The 19,375-nt window shown below is 44.6% G+C and overlaps 1 protein-coding gene across 4 annotated transcripts in view; it reads right to left on the bottom strand.

Moving 5' to 3' along the window:
* ARID2 (AT-rich interaction domain 2) overlaps window positions 1-17,090 on the bottom strand; it is a 163,667-nt gene extending 146,577 nt beyond the window's left edge. For 2 of the 4 annotated variants that reach the window (XM_069764477.1, XM_069764479.1), the window contains exons 1-3: window positions 16,384-17,090; window positions 13,397-13,493; window positions 4,105-4,202 (exon numbers count right to left, since the gene is read on the bottom strand). In XM_069764477.1, the coding sequence (XP_069620578.1) occupies window positions 4,105-4,202; window positions 13,397-13,493; window positions 16,384-16,475 (287 nt within the window). In that variant the 5' untranslated portion in view covers window positions 16,476-17,090. The remainder of the gene's footprint in view (window positions 1-4,104; window positions 4,203-13,396; window positions 13,494-16,383) is intronic. The other 2 variants (XM_069764478.1, XM_069764480.1) reach the window with 1 other exon arrangement.
* Between the last annotated feature and the right edge of the window lie 2,285 nt (window positions 17,091-19,375).

Here is a 19,375-nt window from a genome sequence, read left to right as displayed (position 1 = left end):
TTCTTTGAGACTTATATTACATTTTTTTGCAATTTTGCCCATCTCAGTGACCGGCAAGTATATTTCTTTCATTGTAACTAAACATATCATTGCGTATGTCTGCATTGCATATTTATTTTCTAAAGTATGTAGAACACGGGACGTGATTAGAGCCTTAGCAGCACATTTATAAAACTAGCAATGCAATGTAATTTGTTTTTTCTTTTAAAATAATTCATACAGTTATTCGGGCCTCGCTTTTAAGGTTCAGTACCATTTAGGGGGCAAAAAAAAACCTGTGCAAATTGATTTTTATGCCAAATATTGAATCCTACCAATTAATAAACCTAGGGAACATTACATAGTGGAAATATAGTTCAAAATACCATGTAGCAAAGTATTAGCCAAGTTATATGCACATATAGCAAAAAACCCCAAATATTCTTCTGCTCCTTTTTGTGAATAGTGTATAGTAGCTGACCCGTGCACCCAAATTCTAACTTTCTACTGGAATAAGCAATTGACAAAAGACAAGAAACAGGCAGCTACTCCAAGATTTCAGAGTAGACCTACGAAACGCAGACTGGCTTCTCTGTGTGGAGTCAATCTAGGACAGCCAGTAGGAAGGCAGCCTGAGCAGCGAGAGCTCCTGGAGCCATGTGTAGGATGCGTGTGATGACAGCCCGAGTATACACATCGCCTCTCTCAGCTAGAAGGACGCTACATGCAGACTACCCGAAGCTCGTACAACAGATCTCAAAGTGACAAAGTACTGGGCGAAACGAAAAGCAAAAAAAGACAATACTATCATATAGCAAAGCAATCAACATGCCTAGCACTCTGTAAATATGGTGTTAGAAGACCAGCAGAATTCCAAAACTAACATGTCACAGTGCTCTATCATGGGAAGATTAGGAAAACTAACCTGTGTAACGGTATGGGTATGTGCACACGTTGCGGTTTTTGCAGCGGTTTTGACGTGGCGGATCCGCAGCAGTTTTCCATGTGGTGTACAGTACAATCTTAACCTATGGAAAACAAAAACCGCTGTGCACATGCTGCGGAAAAAAACGCGCGGAAACACTGCGGTTTATTTTCCGCAGCATGTCAATTCTTTGTGCGGAATCCGCAGCGGTTTGGCACCTGCTCCATATTAAAAATCCGCAGGTGTCTAAAACCGCAGTGGAAACCGCACAAAAAAACCGCGATAAATCCGCAGTCCTTTTTGCACTGCGGATTTAATCAAATCTGCTGCGGAAAATTCTGCAACGGAATCTGCAGCGTATGCACATGGCCTAAAAGTAATATGACTGAATCCAAGTACTAGAGAGAGCCAAAATAAAATGTCCAGCACAAACTACGTCAAGTTGGAAGTGATCTCCCTAAAGCAGAAGATTGCTCTACAGGCAGGACACATGTTATATGATGCTTTAATGCAACTGTGTTCTCAAATCAGTTTAGCGGTAGAAGGCTGAAATCTGGCTGCTATAGGCCACAAGGTCAGGCTTTATTTTCTCTCAGATGGTTTTAGTAATAAAAATAAAAAAAATTAACAGAAAAAAAAAGCGTGTATGTTATATGCGTATAACTAAAAGGGTCTGTCAGCACAGAATGAGGGTACTTTCCCACGACACCGAAGAAGCAGCACTTTGGATGCAGGGTATTTTCGCAGCGTCCAAAATGCCAAGCTCTAATCAAGTCTGCATGTGTTCAGTGACCCTCGCGGATTTACAGCTTCCAAATACATTCTACTGTTGAAATTTCTCTTGTGTAGACTAGCATCTCTGCAAGACAAGTTGACATGCTGCGGCTCGTAAACCCGAGCCGCATGTCAGTCTCCGCGGGTGATCAGCAGGTGCACATTCATACATAGTGGACATGGGAATTCTAGATATCTCCTCCACTATGCTGTAACATCTGGACACTGCGGTTTTGACGCTGCATAAATACGGAGCGTTAAAACCACAGCAATTGTTGACCATGGGCACGCACCGTGATGTTCAAACTAAGTCCTGCTGAACGGTGAACAAAAGTGGGGCCAATCATTTATATATACCCTTCCACAGGCTTGCCCTGCCTCAATCTCCAGCACCTCACCCCCTCTCCCATGATTACAGCTTTGGCTTCAGAGCCAGAGAAGGACGGAGAGATAGGGAAAACAGATGGGAGGGTTTATTTGAGTCACTGGCCACGCCGTAATGCACCAAGCACCTGTACTTGCTTCTGTTTGAACAGTCGTTCTGTCCTGAGAGAGTCACTTTAAAACCAATACATGCGCTCGGAGCTACACGGCGGGGCCAGTCACTTAAATTCACCTTCCCACCTGCTTGGTTTTTCATCTATCTCCTCCCTTCTCTACCTCTATGGAGCCAGGTCTGTCAACTAAAGAAGAGTTGGGGCGGAGATTGAGGGAAAGGTGTATATAAACGATTAGCCCCGCTGGGGAGCTCCGAGACGTAGTTTGAACAGTCATTCTGTACTTACAGATTTCCTTTGAAGGGGTCGCCAAGCACTCTAATTTACTAAAGATTCGTGACACCATGTGGTATGCCCGCAGGCACGCTTCACCAGTATTCTGTGCACACCGCACAGTTACAGTTTGGCAGTCTCCAGTCACATAGCGACTGCCTTTAGACGCTTGGCCCAAGCCTGGACAACCCCTTTAAGATATTCATAAGACTGCCTATGTTAGGCTACTTTCACACTTCCGTCTTTTAGAATCAGTCACAATCCGTCAAAGTGTTGAAAAGACGGATCCTATGCAGATTGTAAGAAACGGATGCACTGGATCCTGTTTTTTGACGGATCGGTCGATGCAGCAGCTGCAGGAAAAATGGGTTAAATTAAAGGAATAGAAATCCTTCCAGGCATGCTCAGTGTAAAAAAAAACGGAATCTGTTGCTGGATTCCGTCATTTGACGGACAGCAACGGATTCTGCACCCATAGGCTTCCATTCTAGCCAACGACGGACGCCGCAGGATCTGTCGCTGTACGTTTTTTCGACGCAGACAAAAAAAGTTACATTGAACTTTTTTCCAGACGACGGTCCGCCAAAACACGACGGATTCGTCGCACGACGGATGTGACGTGTGGCGATCCGTCGCTAATACAAGTCTATGGGGAAAAAAAACGGATCCTGCGGGCACATTTGCAGGATCCGTTTTTTTCCCAAAATGATGCATTGCAACGGATCTGAAAAGACAGAAGTGTGAAAGTAGCCTTAACCAGTAGAACGAAACTCTCAAAAATTACAGATTGTTGCACTTTTGTCGTTATGAAATGCTTCTTCAGCATCCAGCACAGGTAGCCAAGTACAAAATGCAGCGTTTCTTTCTGGCGATTATTATCCAATAACAAAACAGAGGGGTAGAAGGAAAAGTCAGCTCATCACATGAAGCTGCACCTTGGTTGTATGCAGATCATCGCGCGGAACCGTTTTAGTCTGGGATGTGGAAATTCAACAGGCAGAAAAAAAAAAAAAAGAGAAAGCTGTCCTCCAGGGATGATTGGTTCAGTTAAAAGCATAAAAAAATATTTATTGAGATATTGTTAAAATGAAAAAATACACTGGTCACCATAGAAATCCAGGGTCCGAGGCTTCTCAGCTACAAGCCTTAATCACTATTATCTAAATAAAGATGGTGGTTACTGATGTCACTGAACCAAGCATCGCTGGAGCACAATTTTCTCTTTTCTTCCGCCTGTTGCTTATTTTCCAATGGGTCACCATTTTTAATACAAAGAATGAATTTAGTCCCTTCTGCTTGTAAACATTTCCTTACGGTTTTTATGGAAGTGATGGTGAGGCGAGAGGAAAAGCCCAAATGTTGCAGAAACAAGCGATGCCTTCTGACCACAGCCGGATTACTGACCTGCGACACCAAGCAGCAATTCCATGAGAAGAAGTGAATATTGTGCCATAAAGAACCAGAGAGGACAACCCAGATGGAGACATTTCCCAGAGCGGCAGACATATCAACGCCAATATGTGATCAAAATGTACGAAAAACAACGCACAAATCAGCAGCAGCACAAACGGAGGAGTCCAAAGGCAAATGCATGAGGTAACAGGGCGATAGCCCACTGGGCACATACTGTACCTGGCTGGCCAGCACACAACTCACCGCAAGTAATACTGTTTGAGAGCAAAGGCAGCATTGGCGCAGGCCCGGGGGAAGCCGAACTCCTCCGCGATCTCTCCCCACTGGTTCTTCTCCGAGATCTAGGACAGAAGCAGAGCACAGCTGTGACAGAGGGCGGGGCCGCAGTGTCTGAGCACACCGGCAGGGGGCGGGCGGGACGAGGCGCCGTGCTCTGGGGACGATTGGCGATGTGGAAGGCTTTGCCCGCTAATTTTGACTTGCGCGGAAAGTAGTGAGTGAGGGAAGCCGCACACATGGAGCCGCGGCCGGCCGAGGGCAAGCTGGCATGTACGCCGCGGCCTGGATTTCCTGCGTACACGGAAGGCCTGCTAGGCCCACAAATGCCTCCTCATACAGCTGGCCTGGAGCCCCGGGGGACGCTCCAACGACCCACGGGGCTGACATAGGCACAATTACGGGAAGCCGCCCTGATTACACTGCAGTCATGTGTTACCTCTCCAGAAACAGTCATATCAGCTGGGCACACGTACACAGCATAGAAATGGGTAGATACATCAGCTGGGCACATGTATACAGCATAGAAATGGGTAGATACATCAGCTGGGCACATGTATACAGCATAGAAATGGGTAGATACATCAGCTGGGCACATGTATACAGCATAGAAATGGGTAGATACATCAGCTGGGCACATGTATACAGCATAGAAATGGGTATATATCAGCTGGGCACACGTATACAGCATAGAAATGGGTATATACATCAGCTGGGCACATGTATACAGCATAGAAATGGGTAGATACATCAGCTGGGCACATGTATACAGCATAGAAATGGGTATATATCTCAGCTGGGCACGGGTATACAGCATAGAAATGGGTAGATACATCAGCTGGGCACATGTATACAGCATAGAAATGGGTATATACATCAGCTGGGCACATGTATACAGCATAGAAATGGGTATCTCTCTCAGCTGGGCACGGGTATACAGCATAGAAATGGGTATATACATCAGCTGGGCACATGTATACAGCATAGAAATGGGTATCTCTCTCAGCTGGGCACGGGTATACAGCATAGAAATGGGTATATACATCAGCTGGGCACATGTATACAGCATAGAAATGGGTATCTCTCTCAGCTGGGCCCATGTATACAGCATAGAAATGGGTATATACATCAGCTGGGCACATGTATACAGCATAGAAATGGGTATATACATCAGCTGGGCACGGGTATACAGCATAGAAATGGGTAGATACATCAGCTGGGCACATGTATACAGCATAGAAATGGGTATATACATCAGCTGGGCACATGTATACAGCATAGAAATGGGTATCTCTCTCAGCTGGGCACGGGTATACAGCATAGAAATGGGTATATACATCAGCTGGGCACATGTATACAGCATAGAAATGGGTATCTCTCTCAGCTGGGCACGGGTATACAGCATAGAAATGGGTATATACATCAGCTGGGCACATGTATACAGCATAGAAATGGGTATCTCTCTCAGCTGGGCCCATGTATACAGCATAGAAATGGGTATATACATCAGCTGGGCACATGTATACAGCATAGAAATGGGTATATACATCAGCTGGGCACACGTACACAGCATAGAAATGGGTATATACATCAGCTGGGCACATGTATACAGCATAGAAATGGGTATATACATCAGCTGGGCACGGGTATACAGCATAGAAATGGGTATATACATCAGCTGGGCACATGTATACAGCATAGAAATGGGTAGATACATCAGCTGGGCACATGTATACAGCATAGAAATGGGTATATACATCAGCTGGGCACACGTACACAGCATAGAAATGGGTATATACATCAGCTGGGCACATGTATACAGCATAGAAATGGGTAGATACATCAGCTGGGCACATGTATACAGCATAGAAATGGGTATATACATCAGCTGGGCACGGGTATACAGCATAGAAATGGGTATATACATCAGCTGGGCACATGTATACAGCATAGAAATGGGTAGATACATCAGCTGGGCCCATGTATACAGCATAGAAATGGGTATATATCTCAGCTGGGCACGGGTATACAGCATAGAAATGGGTAGATACATCAGCTGGGCACATGTATACAGCATAGAAATGGGTATATACATCAGCTGGGCACATGTATACAGCATAGAAATGGGTATCTCTCTCAGCTGGGCACGGGTATACAGCATAGAAATGGGTATATACATCAGCTGGGCACATGTATACAGCATAGAAATGGGTATCTCTCTCAGCTGGGCACGGGTATACAGCATAGAAATGGGTATATACATCAGCTGGGCACATGTATACAGCATAGAAATGGGTATCTCTCTCAGCTGGGCCCATGTATACAGCATAGAAATGGGTATATACATCAGCTGGGCACATGTATACAGCATAGAAATGGGTATATACATCAGCTGGGCACGGGTATACAGCATAGAAATGGGTAGATACATCAGCTGGGCACATGTATACAGCATAGAAATGGGTATATACATCAGCTGGGCACATGTATACAGCATAGAAATGGGTATCTCTCTCAGCTGGGCACGGGTATACAGCATAGAAATGGGTATATACATCAGCTGGGCACATGTATACAGCATAGAAATGGGTATCTCTCTCAGCTGGGCACGGGTATACAGCATAGAAATGGGTATATACATCAGCTGGGCACATGTATACAGCATAGAAATGGGTATCTCTCTCAGCTGGGCCCATGTATACAGCATAGAAATGGGTATATACATCAGCTGGGCACATGTATACAGCATAGAAATGGGTATATACATCAGCTGGGCACACGTACACAGCATAGAAATGGGTATATACATCAGCTGGGCACATGTATACAGCATAGAAATGGGTATATACATCAGCTGGGCACGGATATACAGCATAGAAATTGGGATATATCAGCTGGACACATGTATACTAAAGATAAGAATAGTGGCAGGTGCACCACTAGAATATAAGCAAGTATATAATGAGGTTACAGGGTGCTACATTAGGCATAAAAACAGCAAATATAATCAAAGAAGAAAAAGAGCCAAAAAGAACATGCACACCTGCTACAAAATATATAGCAAAATATAGAATACATTTTATTACAAGCAAAGACACCATACAAATATAAAATCAATTAAAAAACTGTACCAAAGTACACAACACCCCCATATAACAGCCTATGCAGGAAATACGAAATCTGCAAAAAACACGCTAAATATACTGTACTAATAAACACCTTGTTCACAAGAAATACAATATGAGGTATACCAACATGAATGTATATAACAAAAGATACACAGACCAAGCCCTCTAAAAAACACACACTATAGGCATCCCTATATGTGTCCAAAATGAAAACAAATGAAAGGGCATATAGCGTGTACACATATATAATATGCTGGTGGCCCTGAAAGGGTGAAAGGAATGCTGCAAATGAGTTAAATCTCGCAAAGTACGAGCCTGCAAATAAACCTTGGGAACCACAGAGAGTAGAGAGAAGCTCAAGTAAATCAGGCAATGAATACAACCTGGAGCCCGGTCATGTATCTGGCAAAAAATGTGGACCACAGAGAGAGCAGGAAACACTGTGCAATGCTGAAAAGTGAAAGCAGCAAGGAAAATAGTCCACAAAACACCCAGGCATATCAGGGCCAAAATGTGGGGTGTGGGAAGATCCCACGCGTATCGCTGCTAAAGAGCAGCTTCGTCAGGGAAAGCTATTTTCCTTGCTGCTTTCACTTTTCAGCATTGCACAGTGTTTCCTGCTCTCTCTGTGGTCCACATTTTTTGCCAGATACATGACCGGGCTCCAGGTTGTATTCATTGCCTGATTTACTTGAGCTTCTCTCTACTCTCTGTGGTTCCCAAGGTTTATTTGCAGGCTCGTACTTTGCGAGATTTAACTCATTTGCAGCATTCCTTTCACCCTTTCAGGGCCACCAGCATATTATATATGTGTACACGCTATATGCCCTTTCATTTGTTTTCATTTTGGACACATATAGGGACCCCTATAGTGTGTGTGTTTTTTAGAGGGCTTGGTCTGTGTATCTTTTGTTATATACATTCATGTTGGTATACCTCATATTGTATTTCTTGTGAACAAGGTGTTTATTAGTACAGTATATTTAGCGTGTTTTTTGCAGATTTCGTATTTCCTGCATAGGCTGTTATATGGGGGTGTTGTGTACTTTGGTACAGTTTTTTAATTGATTTTATATTTGTATGGTGTCTTTGCTTGTAATAAAATTTATTCTATATTTTGCTATATATTTTGTAGCAGGTGTGCACGTTCTTTTTGGCTCTTTTTCTTCTTTGGGCACATGTATACAGCACAGAAATGGGTATATACATCAGCTGGGCACGGGTATACAGCACAGAAATGGGTATATACATCAGCTGGGCACGGGTATACAGCATAGAAATGGGTATATACATCAGCTGTGCACATGTATACAGGATAGAAATGGGTATATACATCAGCTGGGCACAGGTATACAGCATAGAAATGGGTATATACATCAGCTGTGCACATGTATACAGCACAGAAATGGGTATATCTCAGCTGGGCCCATGTATACAGCATAGAAATGGGTATATCTCAGCTGGGCCCATGTATACAGCATAGAAATGGGTATATCTCTCAGCTGGGCCCATGTATACAGCATAGAAATGGGTATATATCTCAGCTGGGCCCATGTATACAGCATAGAAATGGGTATATATCTCAGCTGGGCCCATGTATACAGCATAGAAATTGATATATATCTCAGCTGGGCCCATGTATACAGCATAGAAATGGGTATGTATCAACTGGGCACATGTATACAGCATAGAAATGGGTATGTATCAACTGGGCACATGTATACAGCATAGAAATGGGTATATATCAGCTGGGCACATGTATACAGCATAGAAATGGGTATATATCAGCTGGGCACATGTATACAGCATAGAAATGGGTATATCTCTCAGCTGGGCCCATGTATACAGCATAGAAAAGGGTATATATCTCAGCTGGGCCCATATATACAGCATAGAAATGGGTATATATCAACTGGGCACATGTATACAGCATAGAAATGGGTATATATCAGCTGGGCACATGTATACAGCATAGAAATGGGTATATATATCAGCTGGACATGGGTATACAGCATAGAAATGGGTATATATCAGCTGGGCACGGGTGTATATTTAATATACCGTATATACTCGAGTATAAGCCGACCCGAGTATAAGCCGACCCCCCCTAATTTTGCCACAAAAAACTGGGAAAACTTATTGACTCGAGTATAAGCCTAGGGTGGAAATGCAGCATTTACCGGTGAATTTCAATAATAAAAATAGATCATTATTTCCCCATAGCTGTGCCATATAGTGCTCTGCACCATTCCCCATAGCTGTGCCATATAGTGCTCTGCACCGTTCATTATTTCCCCATAGCTGTGCCATATAGTGCTCTGCGCCGTTCATTATTGCCCTATAGCTGTGCCCCATATAGTGCTCTGCACCGTTCATTATTGCCCTATAGCTGTGCCCCATATAGTGCTCTGTACCGTTCATTATTTCCCCATAGCTGTGCCATATAGTGCTCTGCGCCATTCATTATTGCTCTATAGCTGTGCCCCATATAGTGCTCTGCACCGTTCATTATTGCCCTATAGCCGTGCCCCATATAGTGCTCTGTACCGTTCATTATTGCCCCATAGCTGTGCCCCATATAGTGCTCTGCGCTGTTCATTATTGCCCTATAGCTGTGCCCCATATAGTGCTCTGCACCGTTCATTATTGCCCCATATAGTGCTCTGCACCGTTCATATTTCCCCATAGAAAGCTCTGCCATTGTCGCTGCTGCTGCTGCAGTAAAAAAAAAAAAAAAAAAAAACACATACTCACCTCTCTTGCTTGCAGCTCCCGGCGTCCGGTGTCTCTGCGCACTGACTGATCAGGCAGAGGGCGCCGCGCACACGATATGCGTCATCGCGCCCTCTGACCTGAACAGTCAGAGCGCAGAGACGTCGGGAAGATGGAGCGGCGCCCGGCAGCTGGAACGTGGAGAGGTGACTATGCGATACTTACCTGGTCCTGGCGTCCGGCTCCTTCTCCCGGACAGCTGTCTTCGGTGCCGCAGCTTCTTTTTCTATCAGCGGTCCCCGCACCGCTTATTAGAGAAATGAATAGGCGGCTCCACCCCTATGGGAGGTGGAGCCGCCTATTCATTTCTCTAATGAGCGGTCCCACGTGACCGCTGATAGAGGAAGAACTGCAGCACCGAAGACCGTGGGACGGCAGGGGGAGCGTCAGGATCGCTGGACTCAGGTAAGTATGCCTCAGCGCCCTCACCCCCTCACCCGCCGACCCTGCCACCCACCTTGACTCGAGTATAAGCCGAGAGGGGCACTTTCAGCCCAAAAATTTGGGCTGAAAATCTCGGCTTATACTCGAGTATATACGGTATATATATCTCAGCTGGGTATGGGTATATATCAGCTAGGCATGGGTGTGTATATATATATATATATATGTATACACACATACACATCAGCTGGGCAAGTGTAGACAGCATAGAAATGGGCATACATCAGCTGGGCATGTATACAGCATAGAGGTGGGTATATATCAGCTGGGCATGTATACAGCATAGAAATGGGTATATATCAGCTGGGCATGGGTATACATCAGCTTTGAACGGGTATACAGCATAGAAATGGATGTATGTGTCAGCTGGGCACATGTATACAGCATAGAAATGGGCATACATCAGCTGGGCATGTATACAGCATAGAGATGGGTATATATCAGCTGGGCACCCGTATACAGCATAGAAATGGGTATATATCAGCTGGGCACGGGTGTATTTTTAATATATATATATATATATATATATATATATATATATATATATATATATATATATATATATGTATCTCAGCTGGGTATGGGTATATATCAGCTAGGCATGGGTGTGTATATACATGTATACACACACACACACATCTCGTGTCTGCGAATTGAGATAATAATTTGGCTTTTATCCTAAGTCATATTGCACGACTCGTTAAAGGGTTGATTGTGACTTGTAGGATCACTACTTCCAACAGGTGGCGCTATAGAGTTTAAGTCCTCTTTTTCTCAGAAGAGGCAATTTACATATTATATTTCCCAGAGGAGCATTGTACGGCAAATAAGCCTCCTTACCTTGACAAGCCAGAGATGGTATGTCACTCTCCATAAGGAGAAACTATACCCCTTAGACCCCAGTCCAGAGCCTCTCACCTAGCCAAATTAGTTCTCATGCTTCGCACTGACGAGGGCCAACAGCCCGAAACACCGTGTCTGCGAATTGAGATACTAATTTGGCTTTTATCCTAAGTCATATTGCACGACTCGTTAAAGAGTTGATTGTGACTTGTAGGATCGCTACTTCCAACAGGTGGCGCTATAGAGTTTAAGTCCTCTTTTTCTCAGAAGAGGCAATTTACACACACACATACATACATACACATCAGCTGGGCAAGTGTAGACAGCATGGAAATGGGCATATATCTCAGCTGGGCCCATGTATACAGCATAGAAGTGGGTATATATCTCAGCTGGGCCCATGTATACAGCATAGAAATGGGTATATATCTCAGCTGGGCCCATGTATACAGCATAGAAATGGGTATATCTCTCAGCTGGGCCCATGTATACAGCATAGAAATGGATATATATCTCAGCTGGGCCCATGTATACAGCATAGAAATGGGTATATATCAACTGGGCACATGTATACAGCATAGAAATGGGTATATATCAGCTGGGCACACGTATACAGCATAGAAATGGGTATATACATCAGCTGGGCACACGTATACAGCATAGAAATGGGTATATATCAACTGGGCACATGTATACAGCATAGAAATGGGTATATATCAACTGGGCACATGTATACAGCATAGAAATGGGTATATATCAGCTGGGCACATGTATACAGCATAGAAATGGGTATATACATCAGCTGGGCACATGTATACAGCATAGAAATGGGTATATATCAACTGGGCACATGTATACAGCATAGAAATGGGTATATATCTCAGCTGGGCACATGTATACAGCATAGAAATGGGTATATATCAACTGGGCACATGTATACAGCATAGAAATGGGTATATATCAGCTGGGCACATGTATACAGCCTAGAAATGGGTATATATCAGCTGGACATGGGTCTACATCAGCTGGGCACATGTATACAGCATAGAAATGGGTATATATCAGCTGGGCATGGGTATACATCAGCTTTGAATGGGTATACAGCATAGAAATGGATGTATGTGTCAGCTGGGCACATGTATACAGCATAGAAATGGGCATACATCAGCTGGGCATGTATACAGCATAGAGATGGTTATATCAGCTGGGCATGTATACAGCATAGAAATGGGTATATATCAGCTGGGCATGGGTATACATCAGCTTAGAGTGGGTGTACAGCATAGAAATAGGTATATATCAGCTGGGCATGTACATATCATAGAACTGGGTATATATCATGTATACAGAATAGAACTGGGTATATATCACATATACAGCATAGAAATGGGTACATTAGTGTGTAATATAAATATAATGTGTACATGTACAATATATATAATACAGTATATATCTATGTAATTAGGCATACACATATACATTTTCCAAATGGAAATGTAACATAACATAGTTAGTAAGGCCGAAAAAAGACATTTGTCCATCCAGTTCAGCCTATATTCCATCATAATAAATACCCAGATCTACGTCCTTCTACAGAACCTAATAATTGTATGATACAATATTGTTCTGCTCCAGGAAGACATATTGTTCTGCTCCAGGAAGACAATGTATGTGTGTATATATAATATACACTATGCTGTGTACACATGCCCCGCTGATCTATACAGAATCTGGACATGTTGTGCTAATACGGAATGTTCAGTGTGTATACGGATACACATAGCATAATCTATTGTATACAAACACACAGGTTCCGCCTAAGGATCAGATGGTGTCATGTATACTGGGCTTGGTAAAGGCCAGACTGTGTGCGTTATGTATACCAACAGCCTGCTGTGGTAGAAAGTCGGGCCGAAAAGACCATAGACATGTGGCAAGTTCCTACTGACTGTGCGGAGGGATAGTAAGAACACAAACAACATGTGGAGTGTATACAGAGATACATCTTGGTTAGGATACAATATATGCCTTAGGGTCAGCAGACATCTGCACCACATGGAAAGTTTCCTTACCTTTGCAAAGCCTCCCAAAGTAATGACCCTGGTGTAGAGAGTGTGCAGGTCCAGCTCTCTGCCCCCAACCGCAGGGATCTTCCGGAACCGGGACCTGCTAAGACATGGAAAGGAGCGCAATGTGAAAGCCAGTGTATGGGCTATCCGCATTCAGTATATCCTAAATATTGCTGTACAACCTGCAATAGGTGAGGCCTAAGCTTACTGGGGGGGTTCCATTATTGTAACATTTCGATAAAATATAATTGCTTTAAGAAAAAAAAGGAACCCATACCCAGCCTGGAACTAATTTCCCTAGGTAGACGATGCAGCCATGGGTGATTATTCTTTAGGCTCTGATCAGCTCATGCTACAGTGATACATCGGAGGCAACAGCAGTCGCAACTCTCAATACTCAGCGCTAGCGTTACAGGTACTTTTAGACCCGTGGAGTTTGATAAAGGTCATTATTTACACATTATATATTGGACCACACAAAGAATTCTTGTATCATCTACCCAAGACTGCAGGATTCTGTTCTACATGTATATTTATGGGATGGGGCCCTATCTGAGCACCTATACACCTCAGGAGTAGTGGTGGACATACCATGGGTGGCAACTGTGCAGCTGTATAGGGGCCCAAGAGGCTATGGGGCCCACTTTCACCTCGAAAGCTGCTTCTGTCAGAGACATTGACATGCAAAGGGCCCATATACTGCTCTTGTACAGGGGCCCTCTTCTGTCTGTGTCCATCCCTGGGTGTACATCAGTATTCCTGAACACGTAACTCCAAAGTACGTCACTGCAAAGCCATACAGTGGTATTTGTTGACCACAGGCCTTATTTTTTTTTCTACTAGTTTTATTTATTTTTTTACTTTAATTACATGTGCATTTTGCTGTTCCTTTCTACACATGATGTGAAAAAAAACTTGCTGAATATAAAAAACATTGAAGGCCAAACGTCACTTTTGGCCTAAACTAAGTCAATGGGAGCCAATAGTTAAAGTTGGTGTAATTGGCAGTTTTCCCAGATGTATATGCTGAATAGGTTCACAAAGCATACGCAGTGTGAACTCAGGCTTATCTGTCATTCCAGTGGTCACAAACTCACCATCAATTAGATCTGGCACAAGTAAACAGTGGCAAGTGCAAAAATGTCCTGGATAACACCTTGCATATGCAGTATGCCAACATTCATTGCAAACAGCTGGTTTCAGAAAGCCTGTGCGTATTTTATTTCTATGGTAATCAGTGTGGCAGCATATAAGCATGTGTATGGACTACTGAAGCAAAGTATATACTCCTGGAAGCTGTACGGCATCTATATACATGAATGCCAGGTTCTGAAATTTGGGCGATCCCTGCTGCACAGATGAGCTGTTATTTATGAGTCAGGAGCTGAATGCATACAGGTGGAGCTGTACATGTGCTCATTAACAGGAGCACAACAAAGAACCTTTATATCTCCTGTCGATAACCAGGGACAAGTTAGTGTCATGTCTGGCCTTCTCCATCCAGCTATGTGACAACACAATGTACATTATATACCCTAAAAGACATTACAATATAAAGACATAATTCAGAACAATATAACCCATGGCCTCCTAAGACCCAGACCAGACTATGAGTTCTAGACTTCTGGGAATTGTAGTGTCTAGGATATTGGGATAGTTTTCCAGTCAGCTGTCTCTTCTGAAATCCATGTCTATGATGAGATGTATCTCATACATGATGAGGAGTATGATGTATGTATGACAGTATGATGTATGTATGATTATGTATGTCACACCTGATGAGTGTATGAAGATGTATGTCACACCTGATGATCCGAGTATGATGATGTATGTCACACCTGATGAGTGTATGAAGATGTATGTCATACCTGATGATGAGAGTATGATGTATGTATGAGTGTATGATGTATGTCATACCTGATGATGAGAATATGATGATGTATGTGGCACCTGATGATCAGACTATGATGATGTATGTGGCACCTGATGATCAGAGTATGATGATGTATGTGGCACCTGATGATCAGAGTATGATGATGTATGTGGCACCTGATGATCAGAGTATGATGATGTATGTGGCACCTGATGATCAGACTATGATGATGTATGTGGCACCTGATGATCAGAGTATGATGATGTATGTGGCACCTGATGATCAGAGTATGATGATGTATGTGGCACCTGATGATCAGACTATGATGATGTATGTGGCACCTGATGATCAGACTATGATGATGTATGTGGCACCTGATGATCAGAGTATGATGATGTATGTGGCACCTGATGATCAGACTATGATGATGTATGTGGCACCTGATGATCAGACTATGATGATGTATCTCATACGTGATGATGAGACTGATGTATGTATGAGTGTATGATGATGTATGTATGAGTGTATGATGATGTATGTATGAGTATGATGATGTATGTATGAGTATGATGATGTATGTATGAGTGTATGATGATGTATGTATGAGTGTATGATGATGTATGTATGAGTATGATGATGTATGTATGAGTATGATGATGTATCTCATATGGACATAGCAGAGCCAAATCTTGCGCCACCTCATTTTCCAGCTCCTACAAACTCATTGTAGGGCACAATACACATGTAAAGTGAATCAAGTGCAGCTCAGTATTTTCCCAAAGCAAGGTAATAGTCTGCAGATGGGCGGCTAGTACCCTGTAATGTAAGGATCACCAGTGAGGAGTCAGACAGCGCCTGAGCACTTGCAGTAGAGGAGGCCACAGGTTGTATTGATCCGGGGTTCGCACACTCTGCTGAGAGTTGTAGTTTCCCAGAAAGTTCCCAGCATGGCAGCCAGTGGCCGTAGTAAATAACATTCCGGCGTGACCCCACAGTCAGGGCCCCTCCGCACACACAGGCAGTACACACAGGCATGTGCACGGTCTCCCTCCATACATCCCCCCGGTAGCTCCCCTCCCCCCGGTGATCAGTCCCGCTGCATGTGCAGCACTCTCACCCTCGGCTCTCATGGAACTGCCGCAGCTCGTCCAGGAAAGCCTGCCCCTTCCTCCGGTGATCGGGCTCCGCTTTTACCGTCGAGTTCGACATCGTGCGAGCTGGCTGCAGAGACCGGGCAGTGTCCTCAGATAACCGATTAGTGGTGTGGAGGTGCGGGGAGCGCGGTGACTGCGGGAGGCGAGCGGCTCCGGGGCGAGGGGTGGCGGCCTCCCGCTCCTCGGCTCTCAGCAGAGGAGGGAGCCAGCGGCCGGCCCGAGCCCGCTCATGGACCGCACAGGAGGCGCTGGCAGGAGCGGGGGAGCCGGTCCGGGAGAGGGGGGCACACGGAAAAGTTCAGGCCGCGGCCAGAGCGGGGGGCTTCACGTAGATAAGTGTTCGGCGGAGGCTCGGCCCGCCGCTGACCGGACACCTCGGTCGCACGGTCTCCCTTCTTCAGCACGGACACCCGGCTGACTGCTGCCTGACACGGGGCATGTTTTGCCGGGCCGCTGCGGGCTCCAGGTCTCCCTTTGTGTTAACGGCTGGGCTGCGTGTGCGCTGCCGTCCGCGGCCTCCTGCGCCCTCCGCTCGGCGGCTTCTCTCTCATGTACCCGCGCTACGGCGGCTGAGCTGAGCTGCCGCGGAATCGAGCGCTCCTCACTCTGCCTCACAGACAAAAAGACCTAAGGCCGCGGCGGCCACTGCTGCTCCTGCTGCTGGTGGTGGAGAGGGGGCAAAAAGCGCAGAACAGCGACCCCTTAGCGTCGGCCGCTGGTACTACAAGCAGGGCCTGCACCTCGCACAGAGAGAGCGCGACCCCGCGTCATGCTCGCGTACGTACCGGTGAAGAGGGAGGACGTGACCGAGCACGAGGGGGAACCACTGAGGGCACACGTGAGCGCGCGTCTATCGGGGACTGTGGCGCGGCCGCGGCGGGAAACAATAGGAAGGAAAAGCAAAGCTTGTGTGCTGCCTTAGGGGAGGGGAATAAAGTGACGAGAGCGGTAGAGGACGAACCAAACTCTCACAACATGAAAGCGACCGTTGGGACCGCCAAGGGACTGTGGTGAAAGAGTCTTTTTTTTTTCAAACTAGACGTCACGCTCAACTCTGCTGTTTGCTTTGGCTGAGAAGTGATGTCCATGTGGAGCCCGGAGCCGTGATGTCACGGTGTGGCCGAGGCTCTCCTCACCCGTCAGTGGGCATAATCTACATACATGTCTGTGTGCATGGAGAGCTGACAGGAAAGTCATGTCCCTCACACATTGTGAAAAACTGTTGCGATGGATCCGTTTTTTCACCGGATCTGGCTAAGGCTACGTTCACATTTGCGGCTTTGGACACAGCGGCGTCACCGCAAAACAACGCACGCGTCATGTTTCCCTATCTTTAACATTGGGAATGCATGTGCGTTAGTTTTCATGCGTTTCGGTGCGTTTTGCGACGCGTCCTTTCGACGCACCTGGCAGTGCATTGCAAACGCAACATGTTGCATTTTTTTCTGCGTCCAAAATTTTTAAAAAACGCTTGCGTCGCACTTGCGTTGTATTTGCGTCGTCGAAACTTCAAATCCTCCATTGAAGTGTATTGGCAACGCAGAAGACGCAAGTACTTGCGTTGTTGTGCGTTGTATGACGCATGCGTTCTATACTTTAACCCCTTAAGCCCCGAGGGTGGTTTGCACGTTAATGACCGGGCCAATTTTTACAATTCTGACCACTGTCCCTTTATGAGGTTATAACTCTGGAACGCTTCAACGGATCTTGGCGATTCTGACATTGTTTTCTCGTGACATATTGTACTTCATTTTAGTGGTAACATTTATTCGATATAACTTGCGTTTATTTGTGAAAAAAACGGAAATTAGGCGAAAATTTAGAAAATTTCGCAATTTTCCAACTTTAAATTTTTATGCCCTTAAATCACAGAGATATGTCACGCAAAATACTTAATAAGTAACATTTCCCACATGTCTACTTTACATCAGCACAATTTTGGAACCAAAATTTTTTTTTGTTAGGGAGTTATAAGGGTTAAAAGTTGACCAGCAATTTCTCATTTTTACAACACCATTTTTTTTTAGGGACCACATCTCATTTGATGTCATTTTGAGGAGTCTATATGATAGAAAATACCCAAGTGTGACACATTCTAAAAACTGCACCCCTCAAGGTGCTCAAAACCTCATTCAAGAAGTTTATTAACCCTTCAGGGGTTTCACAGGAATTTTTGGAATGTTTAAATAAAAATGAATAACTTTTTTTCACACACAATTTATTTCAGCTCCAATTTGTTTTATTTTACCAAGGGTAACAGGATAAAATGGATCCCAAACGTTGTTGTACAATCTGTACTGAGTACGCTGATACCCCATATGTGGGGGTAAACCACTGTTTGGGCGCATGGCAGAGCTCGGAAGGAAAGGAGCGCCATTTGACTTTTCAATGCAAAATTGACTGGAATTGAGATGGGACGCCATGTTGCGTTTGGAGAGCCCCTGATGTGCCTAAACATTGGAACCCCTCACAAGTGACACCATTTTGAAAAGTAGACCCCTTAAGGAACTTATCTAGATGTGTGGCGAGCACTTTGACTCAACAAGTGCTTCACAGAAGTTTATAATGCAGAGCCGTAAAAATAAAAAATCTTATTTTTTCACAAAAATGATCTTTTCGCCCCCAATTTTTTATTTTCCCAAGGGTAAGAGAAGAAATTAGACCACAAAAGTTGTTGTGCAATTTGTCCTGAGTGCGACGATACCCCATATGTGGGGGTAAACCACTTTTTGGGCGCATAGCAGAGCTCGGAAGGGAAGGAGCGCCATTTGACTTTTCAATGCAAAATTGACTGGACTTAAGATGGGACGCCATGTTGGTTTGGAGAGCCCCTGATGTGCCTAAACATTAAAACCCCCCACAAGTGACACCATTTTGGAAACTAGACCCCCGAAGGAACTTACCTAGATGTGTTTTGAGAGCTTTGAACCCCCAAGTGTTTCACTACAGTTTATA

This window comes from Ranitomeya imitator, chromosome 4, assembly GCF_032444005.1.
Source record: "Ranitomeya imitator isolate aRanImi1 chromosome 4, aRanImi1.pri, whole genome shotgun sequence".
NCBI classification, from domain to species: Eukaryota; Metazoa; Chordata; class Amphibia; order Anura; family Dendrobatidae; genus Ranitomeya; species Ranitomeya imitator.
Note: the sequence above shows the minus strand (reverse complement) of the source record. Positions and strands in the feature narration are given on the sequence as shown.